Source organism: Phyllopteryx taeniolatus, chromosome 13 (genome assembly GCF_024500385.1).
Source record: "Phyllopteryx taeniolatus isolate TA_2022b chromosome 13, UOR_Ptae_1.2, whole genome shotgun sequence".
In the NCBI taxonomy this organism is placed as follows: domain Eukaryota; kingdom Metazoa; phylum Chordata; class Actinopteri; order Syngnathiformes; family Syngnathidae; genus Phyllopteryx; species Phyllopteryx taeniolatus.
Window position 1 is genome coordinate 13,145,437 of NC_084514.1, and position 21,302 is coordinate 13,166,738.

The following is a 21,302-nucleotide window of genomic DNA, read 5'->3' on the forward strand; positions in this document are numbered from 1 at the left end:
GTATCTTCTGGTAGGAAAGGAGAGAATGAGACATGGTGGTGGAACCTCAAAGTACAGGAAATAATACAATAATACAATAGGACATAAGAAGAAGTGGGACACTGAAAGGACTGAGGAGAGGAGAAAGGAATACGTGGAGGAGCTACGTAGGGTGAAGGTAGATGTGGCAAAGGCCAAACAAGAGGCATATGAGATGCATGCCAAGTTGGACACTAAAGAAGGAGAAAAAGATCTATAAAGGTTGGCCAGACAGAGGGATAGAGATGGGAAGGATGTGAAGCAGATTAGGGTGATTAAGGATAGCGATGGAAATGTGTTGACTGGTGCCAGTAGTTTGCTGGATAGATGGAAAGAATACTTTGAGGAGTTGATGAATGAGGAAAATCAGAGACAGAAGAGTAGAAGAGGCAGGTGTGGTGGATCACGAAGTAGTCATGATTAGTAAGGAGGAAGTTAGAAATACACTAAAGAGGATCAAAAATGGAAAGGCGGTTGGCCCTGATGACATTCTTGTGGAGGTACGGAAGCATCTAGGAGAGGTGGCTGTGGAGTTTTTGACCTGCTTGTTCAACAGAATTCTAGCGGGTGAGAAGATGCCTGAGGAATGGAGGAAAAGTGTGCTGGTGCCCATTTCTAAGAACAAGGGTGATGTGCGGAACTGTGGGAACTATAGAGGTATAAAGTTGATGAGCCACACAATGATGTTATGGGAAAGAGTAGTGGAGGCTAGACTCAGGACAGAAGTGAGTATTTTTGAGCGACAGTATGGTTTCATGCCTAGAAAGAGTACCACAGATGAAATATTTGCCTTGAAGGTGTTGATGGAGAAGTACATAGAAGGTCAGAAGGAGCTGCATTGTGCCTTTGTAGATATCGACCAAGCCTATGACAGAGTACCCAGAGAAGAACTGTGGTACTGCATGCGGAAGTCGGGAGTGGCAGAGAAATATGTTAGAATAATACAGGACATGTACGAGGGCAGCAGAACAGCGGTGAGGTGTGCTGTAGGTGTGACAGAGGAGTTTAAGGTGGAGGTGGGACTGCATCAGGGATCAACCCTGAGCCCCTTCCTTTTTCCAGTGGTGATGGATAGGCTGACAGATGAGGTTAGACTGGAGTCCCTGTGGACCATGATGTTCGCAGATGACATTGTAATCTGCAGTGAAAGCAGAGAGCAGGTAGAGGAACAGTTAGAAAGATGGAGGCATGCACTGGAAAGGAGAGGAATGCAGATTAGCCAAAGGAAGACAGAATATATGTGCAAGAATGAGAGGGGTGGAGGGGGAAGAGTGTGGCTACAGGGAGAAGAGATAGCGAGGGTGGAGGACTTTAAATACTTGGGGTCAACAGTCCAGAGCAAGGGTGAGTGTGGTCAGGAAGTGAAGAAACAGGTCCAGGCAGGTGGGAACGGGTGGAGGAAGATGTCAGGTGTGTTCTGTGACCGAAGAGTCCCTGCTTGGATGAAGGGCAAAGTTTAAAAGACAGTGGTGAGGCCAGCCATGATGTACGGATGGGAGACAGTGGCACTGAAGAGACGACAGGAAGCAGAGCTGGAGGTGGCGGAAATGAAGATGTTGAGGTTCTCTCCAGGATTGACCAGGTTGGATATGATTAGAAATGAGCTCACCTGAGGGGCAGCCAAGGTTCGATGTTTTGGAGACAAAATTAGAGAGAGCAGAATTTGATGCTTTGGACAGATTCAGAGGAGAGAGAGTGAGTACATTGGCAGAAGGGTGATGAGGATGGAGCTGCCAGGCAAGAGAGCGAGAGGAAGACCAAAGAGAAGGTTGATAGATGTCGCGAGGGAAGACATGAGGGCAGTTAGTGTTCGAGAGGAGGATGCAGGAGATAGGCTGACACGCTGTGGCGACCCCAAATGGGAAAAGCTGAAAGGAAAAGAAGAAGAAGAATATATTCCCTTGTGTTTGCTGTAGCTCTCCTCTGAAATAATAGTGGTGCATTATGGTCTTTAAAGATGAGACTTTTGAGTTTTGCTAACAATGACTCTCTCTGCTGTAAGACCCCCACTCCCCTCCCCTATTTGCTGAGGGCATTGTTGCATCTTTCAAAACCCAAAGGAGTGGGAGGACAGGCAAAATCAAGTGTGCAGGAACTCTTTAATTTGTTCCAAGGAAGAGTGATAATGTTTCATCCAGTTTATCAGGGGCTGCGATACACATCTTGTAAATATATTCTCTCCTTGTCTTTCTCTCCTTCACCAACCACCTCTCTCAATCTCTTCTGCACTTTCCTGTTATCATGGCGATCAATAGCAATTTGATTATTATTTCTCTAGCAGAGCCCCCGCACGTGTGCTGACCTAAAAACATTATCACATAAACAAGCACACCACGTGTACACATACACACACACACGCGCGCACACACGCACAAAGCTCGAGGTTACAAGACATGTTACTGATAATCTGCAGTGACAAGATTTGTTGTGTAAAAGTACATACGCTCCATGTCAAACTGGAGCATTAGTGTTCGACTGCCACGTAGCGTACTTCACCAGGCACTGCGGAGGTCCAGACCCTCCATTGGATTCCGTAAAAGTCGAAAGAGTACAAAAACAAATGTACCACAATGAGCAAATTCCCTTTGTCACTCAGAGGGTTGTATTGATTGTGTTACTTTTCCCTAAATGATACAACAATGAAACAAAGCAAGACTGAGCAATCATTGCCTTCCCAACCTGGGCCAGAAAATTAACAAAGTCTGATAACTGATAACAGAGTTGTGGCCAGTGCGAAATTTAACACCTGAAACAAAATGCCCACATCCCTTTGTTTTGCGCTGTTCCACTGATCGCCATGCATCTAATTAACCTAAATGCCCAAATGTGCACTTCGGACACGGCATTTCCCACTTCGATGAGTTCTGTTATTTGTATTGTTAAGCATCTCATGTGTGAAAGCGGCTATTGTTTACTAATATGAGAAACATTTTCTTGCAACTTCACATTTCAGTGTCAAAAATTCAACCAGAAGTTTGATTTTAGGGCTCGCTTAAAAGAGAGTGTAAAATAATAGATTTTCACATCACACCAGATGAGACCTTAAGGAAAACTCACCTCATGGTGCGGAGGTCCCAGCCTCTTATTGCTGTGTCACTTGCAGTGGCAAGTTGGCCGCAGTTATGGTGAGGGCTCCACTTGCCGGAGGTGAATTTTAGTTGCCCTTTCCCCTCAAGCATAGCAGTGCTGGAGATCTGCAGAGGGATGACAAACCCCACTCATTCACATCTTTAAGCAGCCATCTGTGAAATCAAATCTCTTCATAGCATTACATTTTCCAAGAAATTTGACTTTTTGTCTCATTCTCAGAAACGCAATATAACTATGCATACAGAGGGAGAGGGAGAGAGAGACAGGCAGACAGACATAGACAGAGAGATGCATGTTACATATTTGGGATGAAAACCATTTACCTAAGCAAAAAACACATTTACCCTTTTATCTTCCTCCAAAAAACTCCAAACTCCTACAGTACTATACCACTTGGAGCAATTCACATTCAATGTGTATTTAATAACATCAACTTTAAAAACTCCACAGAGATGCTAATTATTTATAGATTTTAAAATCCATCCTCCTTTTTTTTTTTTGCTCCTCAGAGCTAGCTACTTGTCACAGCTGCACACGCTACTCTGGAAGTGCCAAAGAAATCATTTTCCGGGTTGACCTATCCTCACAAAGTCCAGTGTTTCTTGAAGTCCGCCTTGAAAATGAATTTTTAATACTGTCCGGCAATCAAAGGACGGAAAAATGCAGATGTCACTCTAAGCTGTCAAATCAGATTGCAGATTTTATGAATCTGAAATCTGATTTGTTAAAAAAAAAAAAAATACAGCCATTGCTAATAGTGTCTATGTCTCACGGACCACCACTCCTTATTCTTAAGGAGATTCAATTGACATGGCAAAACATAGAAGTTGAAATTGGATTGGACAAAAAAAAAATCTTACTACTGGAACCTGGGCAGCCAAGACGCGCTATGAAATGAGGATAATAGACTGCTGCAAAATAAAATAAATGAAATTAGCTCAGTACTTCTGGTAGTGTTTAGGCCAGCAGAGAAGCCCTTGCTGGCCCTGACTGTCCATCACAGGTTTTCCAGGATGTGTGTCAATTATACAGTATTTGATGCAACCTGCACTGTAATTGATATTTTCTCTATAAACCATAATACAACTACAGCTGAAAAATGTGTAAACATGTCCTGCTTGATTTGTCATTTCATATACCTTTAAGATCCCCACTGACCCCTGCCCCTTCCAGTTTCCGTGACAGAAATCACAAGATCATTCAGTGTCCATAATGCATTAAAGATGAAAAATGCCTCAGGGATGAAAAATGATGCAGCTGGATGGATGACTGTTGCACATCCGCCTAACACTTCAAAGATATCCTGGCTCCGCCCTTTCTGTGTTCTCATTGTGATTGCGTGGGTTTTCTCTGCGTCCTCCAGCTTCTTCCCACATTCCAAAAACATTAATTGAAGACTTTAAATTGACCTTCAGTATAAATGTGAGTGTGAATAGTTGTTTGTCTATATGCGCTCTGCGATCCAGTCCAGGGTGTACCCTGCCCCGAGATAGGCTGCAGCACACCCGCGACCCAAGTGAGGAAATGTCGTATAGAAAATGGATGGAACATCCGCCCATCCATTTTCTGAGCCGCTTCTCCTCACTCGGGTCGCGGGCGTGCTGGAGCCTGTCCCAGCTGTCATCGGACAGGAGGCGGGGTAGGTACACCCTGAACTGGTTGCCAGCCAATCGCAGGGCACAAACAAACAAACCATTCTCATTCACAGTCACACCTATGGGCAATTTTAGAGTCTCCAATGAATGCATGTTTTTGGGATGTGGGAGGGAACCGGAGTGCCCGGAGAAAAGCCACGCAGGCACGGGGAGAACATGCAAACTCCACACAGGCGGGGCCGGGGATCGAACCCGGGTCCTCAGAACTGTGAGGCTGACGCTCTAACCAGTCGACCACTGTGTAATAATAATAATAATAATAATAATGGGCTTTGTCCTCCAAGGACTTGGTCCTGTGTGGTTGGCAAAGAAGGTTTGCATGCGGCTGCATGTAGCAGGTCAGTGAGGTAGGACGTGGCCTGTGGGTGAAGGTCTTTGAAGGTGAGAAGGACTTTGAATTGGATGTGTTGAAGAATTGGGAGGCAGTCGTAATTTTGGAGGACGGGAGTGATGTGGTCAGGTTTCTGTGATATAAAAAATATTACACCAAGACAAAGAATTTCAAACTTTTTCCATCATTAGTGTAACCTATAACTTGTACAACTCAATTGAAAACAAAAAATGAAATCTTCCAGAGAGGGGGAGTGTAAAAAAAAAGCCAAAACTGTTATAATGTGGTTACACAAGTGTGCACACCCTCTCATAACTGGGGATCTAGATGGCTGTGTTCAGAAGTAACCAATTATAATAAAACTGCCATCATTTAGTGGCAAGTAACTCTGATTTAACCTCAAATAAAGTAAAGATGTTCTATAGGTTTTTTTTCAGTTTTGTTTTTTGCTTTCTAGTAGAAACGTGAAGGTTTTGCGCAACACTGACTTGTATTTGGAACTTCATAATTCCCTCCACCTTGATGATGAGCAGCGTTGTGTTGTGCATTCCGAAAAAAGGTCAAACTTGGTTTAACTCATTCACTGCCAGCCCTCCATGTTAACATGGCTATTTGAGAATATTTGAATTCAACTGCAGTCAATGGCGGTGTTTAATTGGACCGTAACACCTTTTTTGTCACATGCGCTTGGGAGACTGCAAGTGTTTCTTTTTTAGGCTTCTTTCTTTCCATGGCGGAGATATATAAATAACATGGAAGATTTTAGTCACATGTACTAAACAGCCAGTACTTGCTAGATATTCCTGCAGCTCCTTCAATGTTGCTGTCAGCCTCTGACCAGTTTTCCTCTCGTTTTGGAAGGAGGTCCAATTCTTGGTCATGTCACTGTTGTGCCGTGTGTTCTTCACTTGATGACCACCGTCTTCAGTGTGTTATTTAATGTCATAGAAATTCTTTTGTACCCTTCTCCTGCCTGATATCTTTGATGTTGTGGAAGCTCTCTGCGGAGTTCCAAAAATTAAGGAAAAGCATACTAGAACATCTGAATTATATTTGAGACACTTCAAAAATGTGTTATGCATCCGGCAAGTGGTACATGCGTTTTAATGTGAATAATAATTAGAAGAGGGTGTGCACACTTGCACGACCGCATTATTTCAGTTGTTTTATTTTGACTTCACCTGTCTAAAACATTCCTTTTTTTTTGTTTTTTTTGTACAGGTTACAGGTCACATTAACGCTCCAAAAAGTTTTGAAATGATTGATCTTTGTCACTTGAGCAGCGAGTGTAGACTTGAAATATCCACTGTCTGCAGATGGTCCTCTTTCATATGCAAACACATAATCATCCAGGCCAAGAAATGTTGAAATGAACACATAACCGACCCACTGACAGACAGAGCGAATGGGAGACAGGAGATATTAAATGCATTCTCGTCAGTATGAGAGGAATTTGTCTTGACTGCCAAGTTTTTTCTTTTTCATTCCCCTTCTCCTAATCAAGCCCGCTCTCTTCCCACATCTACACATCCCACTCTGCCTTCCAGCCTACATCTTTCCAATCAAGCTTGGCCATCCGTTGCTCCCTCCATCTTCCTTTTCTCATTATACAGCCTCCCCCGATTACTTCCCACCTCTCCCCTTCTCCCCCGATACAGGATTTAATACCTCTGCTGTCCAGTGTTGGTGTCAGAAGATAAGATTAAGACCTCACATGGCCCCCCTATGGTTGTACTCGACCTCACATTGGGGTCACTACTTGCCAGTAACACACACGGTGTGTTAAGTATAACCTTTATAGATGCTGGAAAAATGGAAAACGTGTAATCCCTCACCATAACATGGTTCAACTACTGCAGATTCATCACAGATTTTTTCAAAATCATAATATTGCGGATAATTTCTTCATATTTGTTTTATTTTGGGGGTAAAATAAAATTCATCAAGACACACATGACAAGGAATAAAATACTTTACAGCTTTACAGTAAAAAAGCTCCGTTCAGATGCAATACGTCGCTTCTTCGTGCGTGCGGACAAGCGATGTAGTGTTTGTTGACGGTGTGTCACGGTGACTGCGTTTCGTTACTTTATCAATAAATGTGAAATACATAGACTAACGTCTCATCGTGTATCATTGGAAAGCGTGACAATACTTTATGTCAAGCCCTACGATGCCGTCCAAACAAGGTACCTGGCGGCTGGCAGCTAGCGGCAGAGGAAGATGGCAGCAGTAGCGTCTATCTCGCAGTAAAAATGAAACTTCTTGACCTGCTGCAGGAAGCGATCAGATTTGCGTCTGTCGGCAGCCATTATGCCATCGATTAATCTTCGATCTGCTACGTAAAAAAGGACGGACATAATAATCACTTTGACAGCTGTCATGCTCTATGGTCTGTTAACATTCTATATTTTGAAGAGTATGAAAAGTATTTAAGAGTATAGGAAATCTTTATGAACATAGTAGAGGTTAATTAGTGTGTGGGAAAGATTCAAATTAAGTGTGCGGCTGGGGAGAGGCGTACAGCTTACAAATATTTGTAAAAATCCCCCCTGGAATTCCCCCTGTTGTCGGAACCTAAGCCCGACAATAAACGAGGAATCAATCAGTTCTGTTCAAGAAGAAAACAATTAACTTCGCAGTTAAATTCAAAATATTGATACACACCCTTCAATTTTGTTTCAATTTGGATTTCACTTATCTGCAATACATTTTTATTCAATCATTATTTAAGTGTTGTGTTAAGATTCAAAATGTGCATGATGTTACAATGGCTTACCATCATATTAAATATAGTTTTAGGAAATAAACCTCTGTCTGGTTTTTGATGAACAGTACACTGTTGTATTTTGATATTGGTCATGATGATGGTACTTGGACCACTATTTTTTTATTAGGTGCTGAAAAGTTCAAGAACCACTGTTCTCGACAAATGGACCAAAAAAAAAATAAAAAAATCACAGACTGGTAGAAAGTCTTCCCAGAAAAATTAAAGCTGAGCTTGAATCAAAATAGATTCAAAATGAGTACGTGGAAAATTCCAAATGTACAATTCCGTATTCAAACTGCGAGATGAACTGAACTTTGGTGAAGCACCATGGACACTGCACAATACTGTCTTATTGAACAAATGAAGCAATGTGTTGCAGCAGCATTTACCTCACAGATATCCCCTGTTAACATATTGCACCGAGGCTTGAAAATCAGTATCATGTAGATATACCACAAGCATAGTGGCAAAAACTACATTCACACATTTCACTTCAATTCCATTTGTTTAGAATGTTTCAAAAAACAAAAAAAAGCACCAAACAAACTTGTGTAACAGTGCGAGTCAAAGCATCGATGAAAAACAAACTATTAGCTCAAGTAATTAGGATTACATAGTTCATTTACAAGCCTCAATCCCAATGAAGTTGGGACATAAACATGTTAAAGATAAATTCAAAACAAAATGCGATGATTTGCAAATCCTTTTCAATTTACAATCCCTGGCAAAAATGACGCAATCACTGCTCTGGAGGTTGATCATTTCAACGTTAAATTTGGGAGAAAAAAAAGGCAAATCACAAATTTCTTTTCAAAATACCACCTTTCCGGCTTGAGGAAACACAAGAGAGCACGAAAGGAAATTGTTCATAATTGCGAAAAAAAAATGGAAGCGCTCAATTCTGAGGAAAATAATTATGGAATCCTAAAACGCACACACACAAAAACACTACACCACAGGTACTTTGTTGCACCGCCTAACAGTTTGCATGGATTTAAGCAGTGACAAACAGAATTCTCCACCTTCCTCTGATTGCTGTTACCAGCTCAGCTTTGCAGGTTGGAGACGTGTCATTGAGCATTTGCACCACAGATTTGGGATTGGATTGAGATCCACAATATGTGCAGGCCATGACATTGACATTAAGGGCTCCATATTCGTCGACTGCGCAACATGCACCGGAGCGCAAAGGGTGTGCATCTTGATATTCGTGCCAGCGCAAGGGGGCGCTGTGTGTGTTTGCCTATTTGGCAGACCAATCTGCGGCGAGTTGGGCCGTGTTGGCACAGTGGGGGTGCGTCCTTTGGTGCCCGACAATTCGGTGACCGAGGGCTCTATTTTCAGTGACGCATCTTCATTTTCGTGCAAACACAAGACTCGCTGCGTGTTGGCAAGGTGGGCGAGGGTGTGCCCTGGTTGGTGGAGCGACATTATAGTGTTGTGGCACAGGGATCTAACACGATTTTGGTGAATCTGATGAAGGCGGAAAGACGCGAGGTCCTCGGACGTGTGTGGTGGATGACAGGTTTATTTCAACAGTGGGCATCCAAACCCATTTATCTATGTAGAAATCAATTCATTGAATCCATTATTATTATTATTATTATTATTAGCATTAGCATTATTCTATTTTTTAAATCCACTTATTTGCCGGCACGCTGGAATGGGGGTCGGGGGTGTGGAAACAGACGATCGTCAGAGGGGGATATAAATCAACGAGGTCAGCGGAAACATTTCAGTCGCCAGCCACTAGCTAATTCTGTATTGAATGGGGAATACCGCTAAGGTTCAGTGCTCCAGCCTTGCACGGGTCGCCGAGACCTCTTACACATATACGACGGCGTCACATAGGAGACGACTTGCGCTGCTTTTAAAGGCTATGCCGTGACTGGCTTTGATGGGCGAGAATTGAAGCCGGCTGCGGTGGCGCTTACGCCAGCGCAGAAGTCCCATTTGAAATCTGCTGGTCATACACCGGTCCACCAAAGTACCAAAACAGGGTCGAGCCCACCTCGGACATGTGGGCTGGATCAGACATATTTGATTCATAAATATGTGAACAGCGAACATTGAACCCTCGTGAAAGCCGTGGCACAAAGCCGTTCATTGAACACACGAAGCGGCGACCCTCTGGTTTCCGGGCATCCTCCTACCCTCAGCGCCACGCTGCCCGCATTCTTTGCATGTTAGTTTTCACTTGCATCTGTACGCATAGCAATGAACTGTGGTAACTGGCAATGGTTTTCCAAAGTATTCCGGAGCCCACATGGCAATATCCTTGACACAACGATGCCGTTTTTTTTCAATGCAGTGCCGACTGAGAAATCGAAGGTCACAGGTATTAAATGCTGTTTTTCAGCCTTGCTATTTACATGCAGATATTTCCCCAGATTCTCCAACTCTTCCAAGATATTATGGACCATAAATGATGAAATAACTAAATTCCCTGCAATTGTAAAATGAGAAACATTGTTCTTAAACTGTTGGACTATTTGCTCACGCGGTTGTTCACAAAGTTCTGAAAGTTGCCCCATCCTTGCTTGTAAACAGCTGTGCCTTTCGGGGATGCTCCTTTTAGAGACAATCACAGCACTGAACTGTTTCCAATGAACCTGTTCACCTGTGGAATGTTACAAACAGGTGTTTTTTTCTTTGAAGCATTCCCAGCTTTTTGCAAACGTGTCGCAGGCTTCAAATTCAAAATGAGAACATTTACAAAAAAACAATAAGATTCAGCAGTTTGAAAATGAAATACCTTGTCTTTGTAGTGTATTCAATGGAATATAGGTTGAAAAGCATGTGCAAATTGGCTTGCGACCAGTTCAGGGTGTACTCCACCTCTCGCCGAGTCAGCTGGGATAGGCGCCAGCGCGCCCGCGTTTGTACATGACAAGGCCATAATTACCACGATGATACTTTTTTCTCCTGTGTAGATATTCGTTTGATCGTGTCCTGCTCACCTACTCCTCGTTATGGCAAATCCGTTCCTCAGTTAGATTTTCTACCACTTACACTCTTTAGGGCCATTGGTGGGTTGAAGCTCATCTCAGTTCACTTCAGTTGAGAGGTGAAATAAACCCTAGACTGGTCACCAGTCAATCACAGGGCACATAAACAATGACACGACTATTTTATTTATTTGATGGGCAATGTGGGGGGCTATTATGGTGGTCTGAGTATGATGGAGAGAATGATGAGTGGACACTCTGCTGGTGTCACAGGGAAATAGGACGTGTGTGTCTGATACTGTCGAGACAATATAGTGCTTATCAAATAATGAGTTTACTATTGTGAGCTACGGTGTGTGCTCGTGTATGTTATGTGGTTTACAGTGCACTGTGTGTGTGTACGTGTGTGTTTGTGTGGGGGTGCGTTTGCATCTTACAGTGGCCTGTGTGGAGCTCTCCTGCAGGTCCCAAAGAAGTACATGGTTATCAGCCAATGAAATCACATGCTTGCCATCCCCCAATGGCTCCCACAGTACGCTGTGGATAGACTCGAGACACACACACACACAGACACACACACACACACACACACACACGCACACACGCACGCGCACACACGTTAACAACATTATGAAACGAATAGTGGGTATCAACTAGTGTCATCACTGACAGATGTAGACTACCTGTACAAAAATAAAGTCTGATCATTTCAAATGCATGGTTGTAGGACTGCGGCGGCACGGCGGGCGACTGGTGAGCACATCGCCCTTATAGACTTGGTCCATGTCGGGATAGGGTCAGGGTTTCAAGTAGTGAGACGAGATGTGTGAAATGCTTTCAATGGTTTAACTGTGACTAGTCTACGACGACACACACAAAAGTAATCAGGACCACATCTTCATGCCGGCTACGACAAAGGTCTCAACATTGAGTCAGAAGAGCCGTGTGCTGTTTTGCCAATACAGTTACTCAAATATAAAGACGACAGACATTTTTAGCCCCGTCTGCTTTCAATCGTTGCTTTTATACTGCCTTCCTGGCAAATTGCTGCATCTGAAAGTAACAGTAAAGGCGGGATTTCTACACCTGTACCTTTCAGAAAGAACATACTGCGTGTGCCCTGTTACGTTAATTAGATGTACAGTATGGCGACGTCAGCATGACAGCAATTGCTTTCAGCACAAAGGGGCGTGAGCGGTGAGTCTCGAGTGTTAAACTTAATACGTTCGGCTGCTGTTATGCCTTTGATACTAAGTCAGAGGTTGGCAAATTCACAGGTTTACTTCAATCCTCCCATCCCGTATCGGTACCTTAAATCGAGGCTAGCGAGTCCAAAAATGGCTTAGATGGCTAGAGAGCAATGGGCTTGTGTCTTTGCAAGCCAAAGCCTCAACTTCACCCTGCTGTGGAAAATTTGCAGTATGCTTGTTAAAGTCTGGATTCATACGAATTTTCTGGGTTATTTATTTCTAAATATCAGAGGGATTGGTCTGCTATAGGTTTTGTTAGATCCAATTAGTAGTTGTAAATTGTATCTGATATATGTAAGGAAAACTCCATCTTCTTATACCGAATTGTTGCAATAATTCCACTTGTTGAGGGGCAAAAAAGGTACATGGGCAATGCAAACTAAAACCAGTAGACATTCCAACAGCTTTTTCCGTCTTGCCATTAACTTCTTCAACAGTTAATTTACAATTCCATTATAACAAGCTGGCAATTTTGTCTTGAAATTGTTGTCACGTCTCTGTCGGGACACTTCTACATTATTCGTACACTCGCTGTAGTAGTAGCGTCACTCTCCGGTATTTGCATATCTGTTGTTGACCAATACTGGCCACTCGTGTGCTCGAGAAGTATCTGCACCATTTGCACAATTGTCACTGTGCCAGATTACTGCTCTATTAGTCATTTCAAACTGCTCTAAATTGCTAGTGGACTTGGCTCATTTGCAAAATTGTCAAAAGTATCAGTATTACCACATTATCGGTAACTTTCATTGCTCAGTGACTCTCTGGCCTGTGTTTAAGGTTTTTATGTCTCAAAAAGTATTTTTTGTCAAATGGCTGTCTGTTGTGCTCCAACTACAGGAGACAAATTCCTTGTGTGCTTTTGACATACTTGGCAAATCAAGATGATTCTGATTCTGCTTCAAATTACGAACAAGAAATACATTAAAAAAAATGTTCTTCCTACCTTGCTTCCTCTGTCCGCCGCTGTCCTGCAATCACACTGCTCTGCACTCATTTGCGTGTTCCATTACTTCATAATTCAACAACGTATTAGTGTAACTTTCATAAGTGTGGATTTTTTTCTCAAAATAGTTCAGTTTACGGTCTTTCTATCGTGCAAGGTGGCAGTTATTATTAATAGCTGGCATGAGAAATGTTTTTAATTATATGAAAGGTCTACAATAGAGTGAGATATGCAACGTGACAGTTATCATTGTGAAAAAGTGAATAACTGAATTGAGACCCATTTTTAGACGGGTGTGTATTTAGGCTCCTTCAGTGTTGTTGACATTGACATGTCATATGATTAACCAAAACAATATTCCCCCATATACAGAAAATACTAATTTCAACTTGTTTTTTGTAACACGCGGGATGCAGGAATTACAAAAAAAGGGGTGGCCAACATTTTTGCATAAACACCTTTTTCACCATTTCAGCTTCATTTCATTGAATAGTAATACAGTATTGATAATCTTTCTTTCTTGAGAACAAAATCTATATTCTCTCTCAAATTGTAAAGTAGTGGAGGATAAAATGGAGTGTCCATCTAAGGATGTTTCAACACTATTCAAACATAACTTTTATAGCTAAAGAAATAATGTTTAAATCTTAATCTTGCAATCAAATTTTGAGTTTTAGGTTTTCTGTTTAACGATGTGCATGTGTTTTTCTTCTATCCATTTAGATCACTGATGAAGGAAAAAACATTTCCAAACTAAGGCAATTACAGGAGATTGTTCCACATTATTAAAAGAGTACGTTTTCCATGCATGATGGGCACAAAGAATGATCTTTTTTGTTTTTGTTTTCCTGATGAAAAGCATGAAATAGCTTTCAACAAGAAAGCAAATCGGGTTCATCATACTGTTAAAAAGCTTCTTGCCTGTATTAAGAGAGCAGCTGTTAAAAATCCACTGATGAGCAGAAAGCAGGTATTTGAACCTGGCACTGCAGGATTTGAGTCCTTTGCGATTTGAGTGTCTTACTGATGGTAGCCTTTGTTACTTTGGTCCCAGCTCTCAGGTCATACACTAGGTCCCCACGTGGAGTTCTGGGATTTTTGCTCACCATTCTTGTGATCATTTTGACCCCACGGGGTGAGATGTTGCGTGGAGCCCCAGATCGAGGGAGATTATCAGTGGTCTTGTATATCTTCCATTTTCGAATAATTGCTCCCACAGTTGATTTCTTCACACCAAGCTGCTTACCTCTTCCCGGCCTGGTGCAGGTCTACAGTTTTGTTTCTGGTGTCCTTTGACAGCTCTTTGGTCTTGGCCGCAGTGGAGTTTGGAGTGTGACTGTTTGAGGCTGTGGACAGGTGTCTTTTATACTCATAAAGAGTTCCAACAGGTTCCATTAATACAGGTAACGAGTGGAGGACAGAGGAGCTTCTTAAAGAAGACGTTACAGGCCTGTGAGAGCCAGAAATAGGCTCCAGCACGCCTAGTGAGGAGAAGCGGCTCAGAAAATGGATGGATGGGTGGAATTTGCTAATAAATTCTTTAAAATTCAGACTTGATTGTGATTTTCTGGATTTTTTATTTTTTTTCCTCATTTTGTCTCTCATAGGTGAGGTATACCCTTGATGAAAATGACAGGCCTCTCTCATCTTTTTAAGTGGGATAACTTGCACAATTGGTGGCTGACTAAATACTTTTTTGCCCCACTGTAGGCTCCACCAACTTGTAACCCTTGTGAGGAGAAATGGAATAGAAATTGGATTGCTAGTTTGTTATGAACGGAACAGAGGATAGGACCCAAAAATGCAAAAATGGACAGTTTCAAAAAAGAGAGGTTTAATAGACGGGCAGAGGTCGGTACACAGGCAGCCAATCCAAAAAAGGCAACAGTATCCAAAAACGTGAGGCAAAAAGGCGAGGTCGATAATCGGAACAGGGCCTCGTCTTACTGTGAGTCTGTGACGTGACAACAAGGAATGCTGGAACGCGACGACAAGGTACAACGAACTGGCGACTAGAAAGAATGAGACACGAGGTTAAATACAAGGGGTGAACGAGGCACAGGTGGTGGTGAAGATGCTCTCAGGAGCAGGTGTGTACGAGACAGGGTGAAGACAACAACTGGAACACACACCCATGACAGTACCCCCCCCCCCCCCCCCCCCCTTAACAGCCGGCCCCAGAGCCCCTGGATGCGCAACGTGGAAGTCCCGAATGAGCGAGTCATCCACAATAAACGCAGACGGCACCCATGAACGTTCTTCAGGCTCGTAGCCCTCCCAGTCCACCAGATATTGAAACCCCCTCCCCCTCCGACTAGGCGACAACAGCCGCCTCACAGTGAAGACAGGGCTCCCATCCATGAACCGGGGTGAGGAGGGGGCCTGCAAGGCGGGACCAGAGGGGACTCCCGGACGGGCTTGAGCAGGCTGACGTGAAAAGCACGGTGGACCCGCATCGACCTTGGGAGCCTAAGCTTCACGGTGACAGGGTTCATGATCTTTGTGATGGGGAAGGGCCCAACGAACCTGGGAGCGAGCTTCCGGGACTCCACCCGGAGTGGAATATGCTTGGTGGAGAGCCAAACTCGCTGACCAACTTTGTAGTTTGGGGCCGGTGTCCTCCTACGGTCAGCTATGGTCTTGTAGGACCGTCCCTGGCGCAGAAGCTTCTGGCGGGCTCGCTCCCAGGTCCTCCTGCAGCGTCTCACCAAGGTCAAGGCCGCTGGAACTGTGGACACTGGGGCTATGGCAGGAAATAGAGATGGTTGGCCACCATGCACAACGTGAAAAGGCGATAGACCACTGAATGCAGAGGGGAGGGAATTGTGAGAGAATTCGACCCAAACCAGTTTCTGAGACCAGGATAGTGGCTCCTGTGAAGCGAGACGTCAGAGCCCAGTCTCCAGGTCCTGGTTCAGCCTCTCGGTTTGTCCGTTGGTTTCAGGGTGAAAACCAGATGACAGACTGACGATAGCACCTAAGAGATTGCAAAACTCCTTCTAAAATTGTGAAATGAATTGGGGACCCCTATCAGATACCACATTCTTGGGGAAACCATGGAACTCGAATACCTGGTGTATCATTAACTCGGTAGTGTCTTCAGCTGAGGGGAGTTTCGGGAGTGCAATGAAGTGTGCCATCTTAGAGAACCTGTCCACAACTGTGAGAATGGTGGTATTTCCTTTAGAGGCCGGTAATCCTGTCACAAAGTCTACGGAAATGTCTGACCAAGGAGATGGTGGTATTGGCAGGGGTCGCAACTCCCCAGAAGGACGTTTACGAGAGGACTTGTTAGCAGCACATACCTGGCAAGCATTGACATAATTGGTAACATCCCTTCTAACATTGGGCCACCAAAAGCGCTGTTCGACCACAGTTTGGGTCTGTGATCCAAAAGCCTCTTGTCGATTTTTACGGCAAGAGCGATGAGAGTGTCCAAGTCGGTTGGCAGGGCTAGCGGGACCAAATGATCCTTGACGGCAGGGGATAGTCCTTGAAAAAAATGAATCGAGCAGTGCCCTATTATCCCACTGACTCTCAGCTGCTAGAATGCGAAACTCAATCGCGTAATCTGAAACCCTGCGCTTGCCTTGTTCTAAGGTGACAAGGGAGCGAGTTGCCTCACGATCTGGTGTGGAAAACTGAAAAATTTGCTCCAAAGTCTTTACGAAAAAAGCCCACGAATGACACGCGGCGGAATTGCGGCTCCATTCAGCAGTAGCCCACGCCTCCGCACGACCAGTCAGGTGGGAAATGACGCAAGCGATTTTTGCCCGCTCGGAGGGGAAGTCAGCTGCCTGCAGCTCAAAGTGGAGTTCGCACTGAGTGATGAACGGTTTAATATTGCCAGAAACTCCAGAGAACCTCTTCGGTCGAGAGAGCTGTGGGCAGACAGCAGCGGAGGTGGCAGATGGTTGCATGGTAACTGCTTCACATGAAAAAGTTGGTACCGTGGCGGTATCGGGTGTTGTGCCAACTGGTTCCTTCTTTTGAATCATTTTCATAAGAACTTCAAACTGTGAGGCCACCTGTCTCATCATATTGTCCTGATGTTCAGATAGTCCCTCTAGATGAAGGTCCAGGGAAGCAAGCTGCTCATCCTGCTACGATAGGCGTTGACCCTGCGCTTGAAGGGCTTTGCGCACCGGGTCTGAGTCTGCTGGGTCCATGTTATGGCCAGTTCGTTCTGTCATGAACGGAACAGAGGATAGGACCCAAAAATGCACGACTCCAAAAAAAATGGACAGTTTCAAAAAAGAGAGGTTTAATATACGGGCAGAGGTCGGTACACAGGCAGCCAATCCAAAAAAGGCAACAGTATCCAAAAACGTGAGGCAAAAAGGCGAGGTCGATCATCGGAACAGGGCCTCGTCTTACTGTGAGTCTGTGACGTGACAACAAGGAATGCTGGAACGCGACGACAAGGTACAACGAACTGGCGACTAGAAAGAATGAGACACGAGGTTAAATACAAGGGGTGAACGAGGCACAGGTGGTGGTGAAGATGCTCTCAGGAGCAGGTGTGTACGAGACAGGGTGAAGACAACAACCGGAACACACACCCATGGCATGTGAGATGGTAGCACCCTTTCAGGTGCCTGAAGGTGTAATCTCTGAGTTTTAAACTGACCATTTGCTGCCATGGTCTAAAAAGAACTGTGCCTTCAGCAGTAAACTAATGCAAGACAATGCACCATCCCACGCTGCAAAAATTACCATTGAAGCTGTAGCTTCTGTGAGTATGGAGAGAGAGAGAGAAAAAAACATGGCGCAGCCACCATCATTGCTTGAACTCAACAATATTGAGAACACCTGTGGAGCATCCTTAAAAGGAAGATATATGATGGTGGACGGCGGTTTACCTTCAAACAGCAACTCTTGGAGATAATTTTAGCATTATCAAATAAGATCCAGGTATAAACTGCTATTGAAATTGATGACAAAGTTGTAAAGGTGACAAAGTTACGTTTTGGACAACACAAAGGCAGACAAACACACAGAATATTCATAATATGAATACAAAATGCCACATCTCTACTTCTCCCGACTGAAATGCACACACTAGTGTGAACAAGAATAATCAATGTGAATGGGGATACATTAATGTTAATGTGTTTTGAAGGAGGAGGAGGGAAGCAGACCAAAGTCATTCATCCGGGCAAGACAATAGTGCCCAGCATAGGCTGTAAGAGATGCACGCATACACACAAACGTGCACGCACACCTGATGCCCTTGTGCAAGTCTTAGGGAGCTGAGATGGTGGCGCACGAAGCTATCAATCTTTTTACAGCTGCACTGCTTGACCCGACCTCTGACACACACACACACATGCACGCACACTCACACAAACTCTTTGCCACACGTCTTTCAGTTTTTCCTCCTTCCTTTATCTCTTCCTCGCAGACACAGTTACAGTATGTGTCACTTTAACTGATTGGCATCTCTAAAAATGATAGCAATCGAGAGATACTGATGAACAGTGGACTAAAATAAGAAATGAGCATTGATTTCCCTTCTCATAGGTGGTGAGTTATGGGGAGGCATTGTGCACAGGAGCTGAAAAGACAAAAGACTCAGGCTGGGACTAAATTCAGAGATGTGGCCCTGTCAATACTGCAGTCTAAGTCCCATAAAGTCAAATAATATTCAAATATCAGTACCAATACCAAAAACCTCTCTCTCTCTTCGTGGTGATTAGGAAGCTAAACAGACTGGCAGACAGACAGAATATTGCTATTCCCCCCAAAAGACATACCAGACTGCGTTGCCGTGGGCACTGTCATCTAGGTGACAAAGCAGCTCCAACGTTTGAGGGTTGTGGGCTGAGTCGTCAGGAGACTCATGGCTTCCTGTTTCCCAATTGGAGGGCATCCGCCATACTGCCGCACACGACACCACCCGGCTGTCACTGGCTGGATGGGAACGACACGTTCTATCATTTACAGATACAATTATCTGTTTTGCACTGTCATTCAAAAAGGTAAGCAGAGGCAGAGACGCCCTGCATTGGTCACCAGCCAATTGCAGGGCTAACTATCATTGTGAAATTAAACGGGTCATATGATGGAAAATGTACTTTTTAATTTCTTGCGTACAAATTACTGGCTCTCTGGAGTAACTGCCCACCAATGAAATAAGAAATTCCAAAAACAAATATTTTTGTGGGCTTCCTATTTTCGAAAGTGTGCTTGCAACATTGATTTCTGGACAAGCAAATTTGGGCCGATTTTTTTACATAAATAGTGGCATAAAATCCTCAATTCTTTACAAATTCTTACAAATTAGGGCTCATTTTATTAAAACCTCTCTCCAATGATATCATCTATTTTGATATACAGGTGGTTTGAACATTTTAGTAACATACCTACTTAGTGCGAGCAAAGCTACATAGCGTTATGTTGCCTGTTGTGTGTGGTATTTAAACCACGTGAACATTATCTCAAGCAAGAATGGACAGCTTGAACGTCCTCTCCACACACAATTTTTCCTATTCTTTTGTTTTTGTTCTTTTTTTTCCTCCAACACAAAACATTACCGTGTTGCAATCATTGTTGTTTTTGTTGCCATGGTAATGGTTGTATCGACGAGTGTTGACAAGGTTGCACCTTCCCGACAATACTTGATTTGACACGATGTAGCCCAATGATCATAAAGGATGGAATAAGGCGGTGTCTGAATACTTGTTGTGTCGTTTTGCCAGTGTCAAGATTTTATGGCATAAGTCAGCACGCCCGCGACCCCAGTGAGGATAAGCGCTACAGAAAATGGATGCATGGATGGAAGTCTGACATTGTGCCATCGTGAGAGACCAAATTTGTCTTGTTGTCTGATCCTGCCATTAGCAGAGATCCAGCGGGAGTGTAAAGTGGCGTAATTATCATGCAAAAATATGTAAAAAAAAAAAAACAACAACAAAAAAACACTTTTTAAGGAAACAAAAGAAGTATAACCAAGCTTCTCCTGTCTTCTTATATAACCTACAATAATATAGCTTATTATTATTATTGTATAGCCTACAAGAATGGTTAATGCTGCAAACACACACACACAAAAATAATATGAAAATGGTTACTTTGAGATAAGCATAGTGTTAGTAACTTAGTTTACATCAAATCTAGCAAACTTAAAAGAGTTATCTGGTATTAAACAGTACCAAATAACAATAATTGGTTAACAAACAGTTATCAAATACAAATTGATGGTGCAATACATCCATCCATCCAATTTCTGTACTGCTTATCCTCGCGAGGGTCGCAGGCATGCTGGAGCCTATCCCAGCTATTTTCGGGCGAGAGGTGGGGTACACCCTGAACTGGTCGCCAGCCAATCGCAGGGCACATATAAACAAACAACCATTCACACTCACATTCATACCTGCGGGCAATTTAGAGTCTTCAATCAACCTACCATGCGTGGTTTGTTTTGGGGGGATGTGGGAGGAAACTGGAGTACCTGGAGAAAGCCCACCCATGCATGGGGAGAACATGCAAACTCCACACAGGCGGGGCCGGGATTTGAACCCCGGTCCTCAGAACTGTGAGGCAGATGTCCTAACCAGTCGCCTGGTGCAATACATTTTACTGTAAAATCAAATTTCATCTGATTATTCAAGATCAAGCTGCAAGATTCTTTATTGTCATTGTACAAGACATAATACAATGAAATTCAGGTGCACTCAAGAACCTGACTTAAATCACATAAGTATAAAATCAAATAAGTATAAAAGACGTACTGTAATTTCTCGTGTATAATGCGCATTCATCACAAATGAGAATAAAACGTATGTTTCTCGATTATTCTATGGATTAACCGATAGGATAATCGATTCCAAAACGCTTTGATAGTGACAGCCCGAGAAGCCTCTGATAAGCAACACATACTGGTCAGAACCAGAGTCAATTAATACAGGTGTATGAATTTTATGATCAGGAGAGCACAGTGTCACATTAGGAAGAACCCAGGTAGGGTCTTCTTTAGTGAAATTTAGACTCACCGCTCTCGTGCCCTTGCTACCGGCACCGGCAACCTTTTCGGTGAAGTTGTCGATGTGGTGGTAGGTGCTCCCATTTGCAGATGTGTCCACTGCATGTACCACATTCCGTAAATTCTCATGTATAATGCACATTTTTTTCCTCAAACAAATTGTCAAATAGTGCGCATTATACATAGGTATAGGGGAAAATGAAAAAAAAAAACCTTTCCCATTTTATAAATGTATGCCACCATCTAGAGGTTTTGAAAAAGCTGTACACTTTAATTCCAACATACCACCGCCACCTAGAGGTTATGAAAA

At 43.4% G+C, this 21,302-nt stretch overlaps 1 protein-coding gene across 2 annotated transcripts in view; it reads right to left on the bottom strand.

Annotated features, from left to right (window-relative positions):
- Window positions 1–21,302, bottom strand: part of eipr1 (EARP complex and GARP complex interacting protein 1) — a 56,955-nt gene that overhangs the window by 24,204 nt on the left and 11,449 nt on the right. For both annotated transcript variants that reach the window (XM_061795832.1, XM_061795831.1), the window contains exons 4-6: window positions 18,765–18,921; window positions 11,250–11,349; window positions 3,076–3,212 (exon numbers count right to left, since the gene is read on the bottom strand). In XM_061795832.1, coding sequence (XP_061651816.1) covers window positions 3,076–3,212; window positions 11,250–11,349; window positions 18,765–18,921 — 394 coding nt within the window. The remainder of the gene's footprint in view (window positions 1–3,075; window positions 3,213–11,249; window positions 11,350–18,764; window positions 18,922–21,302) is intronic.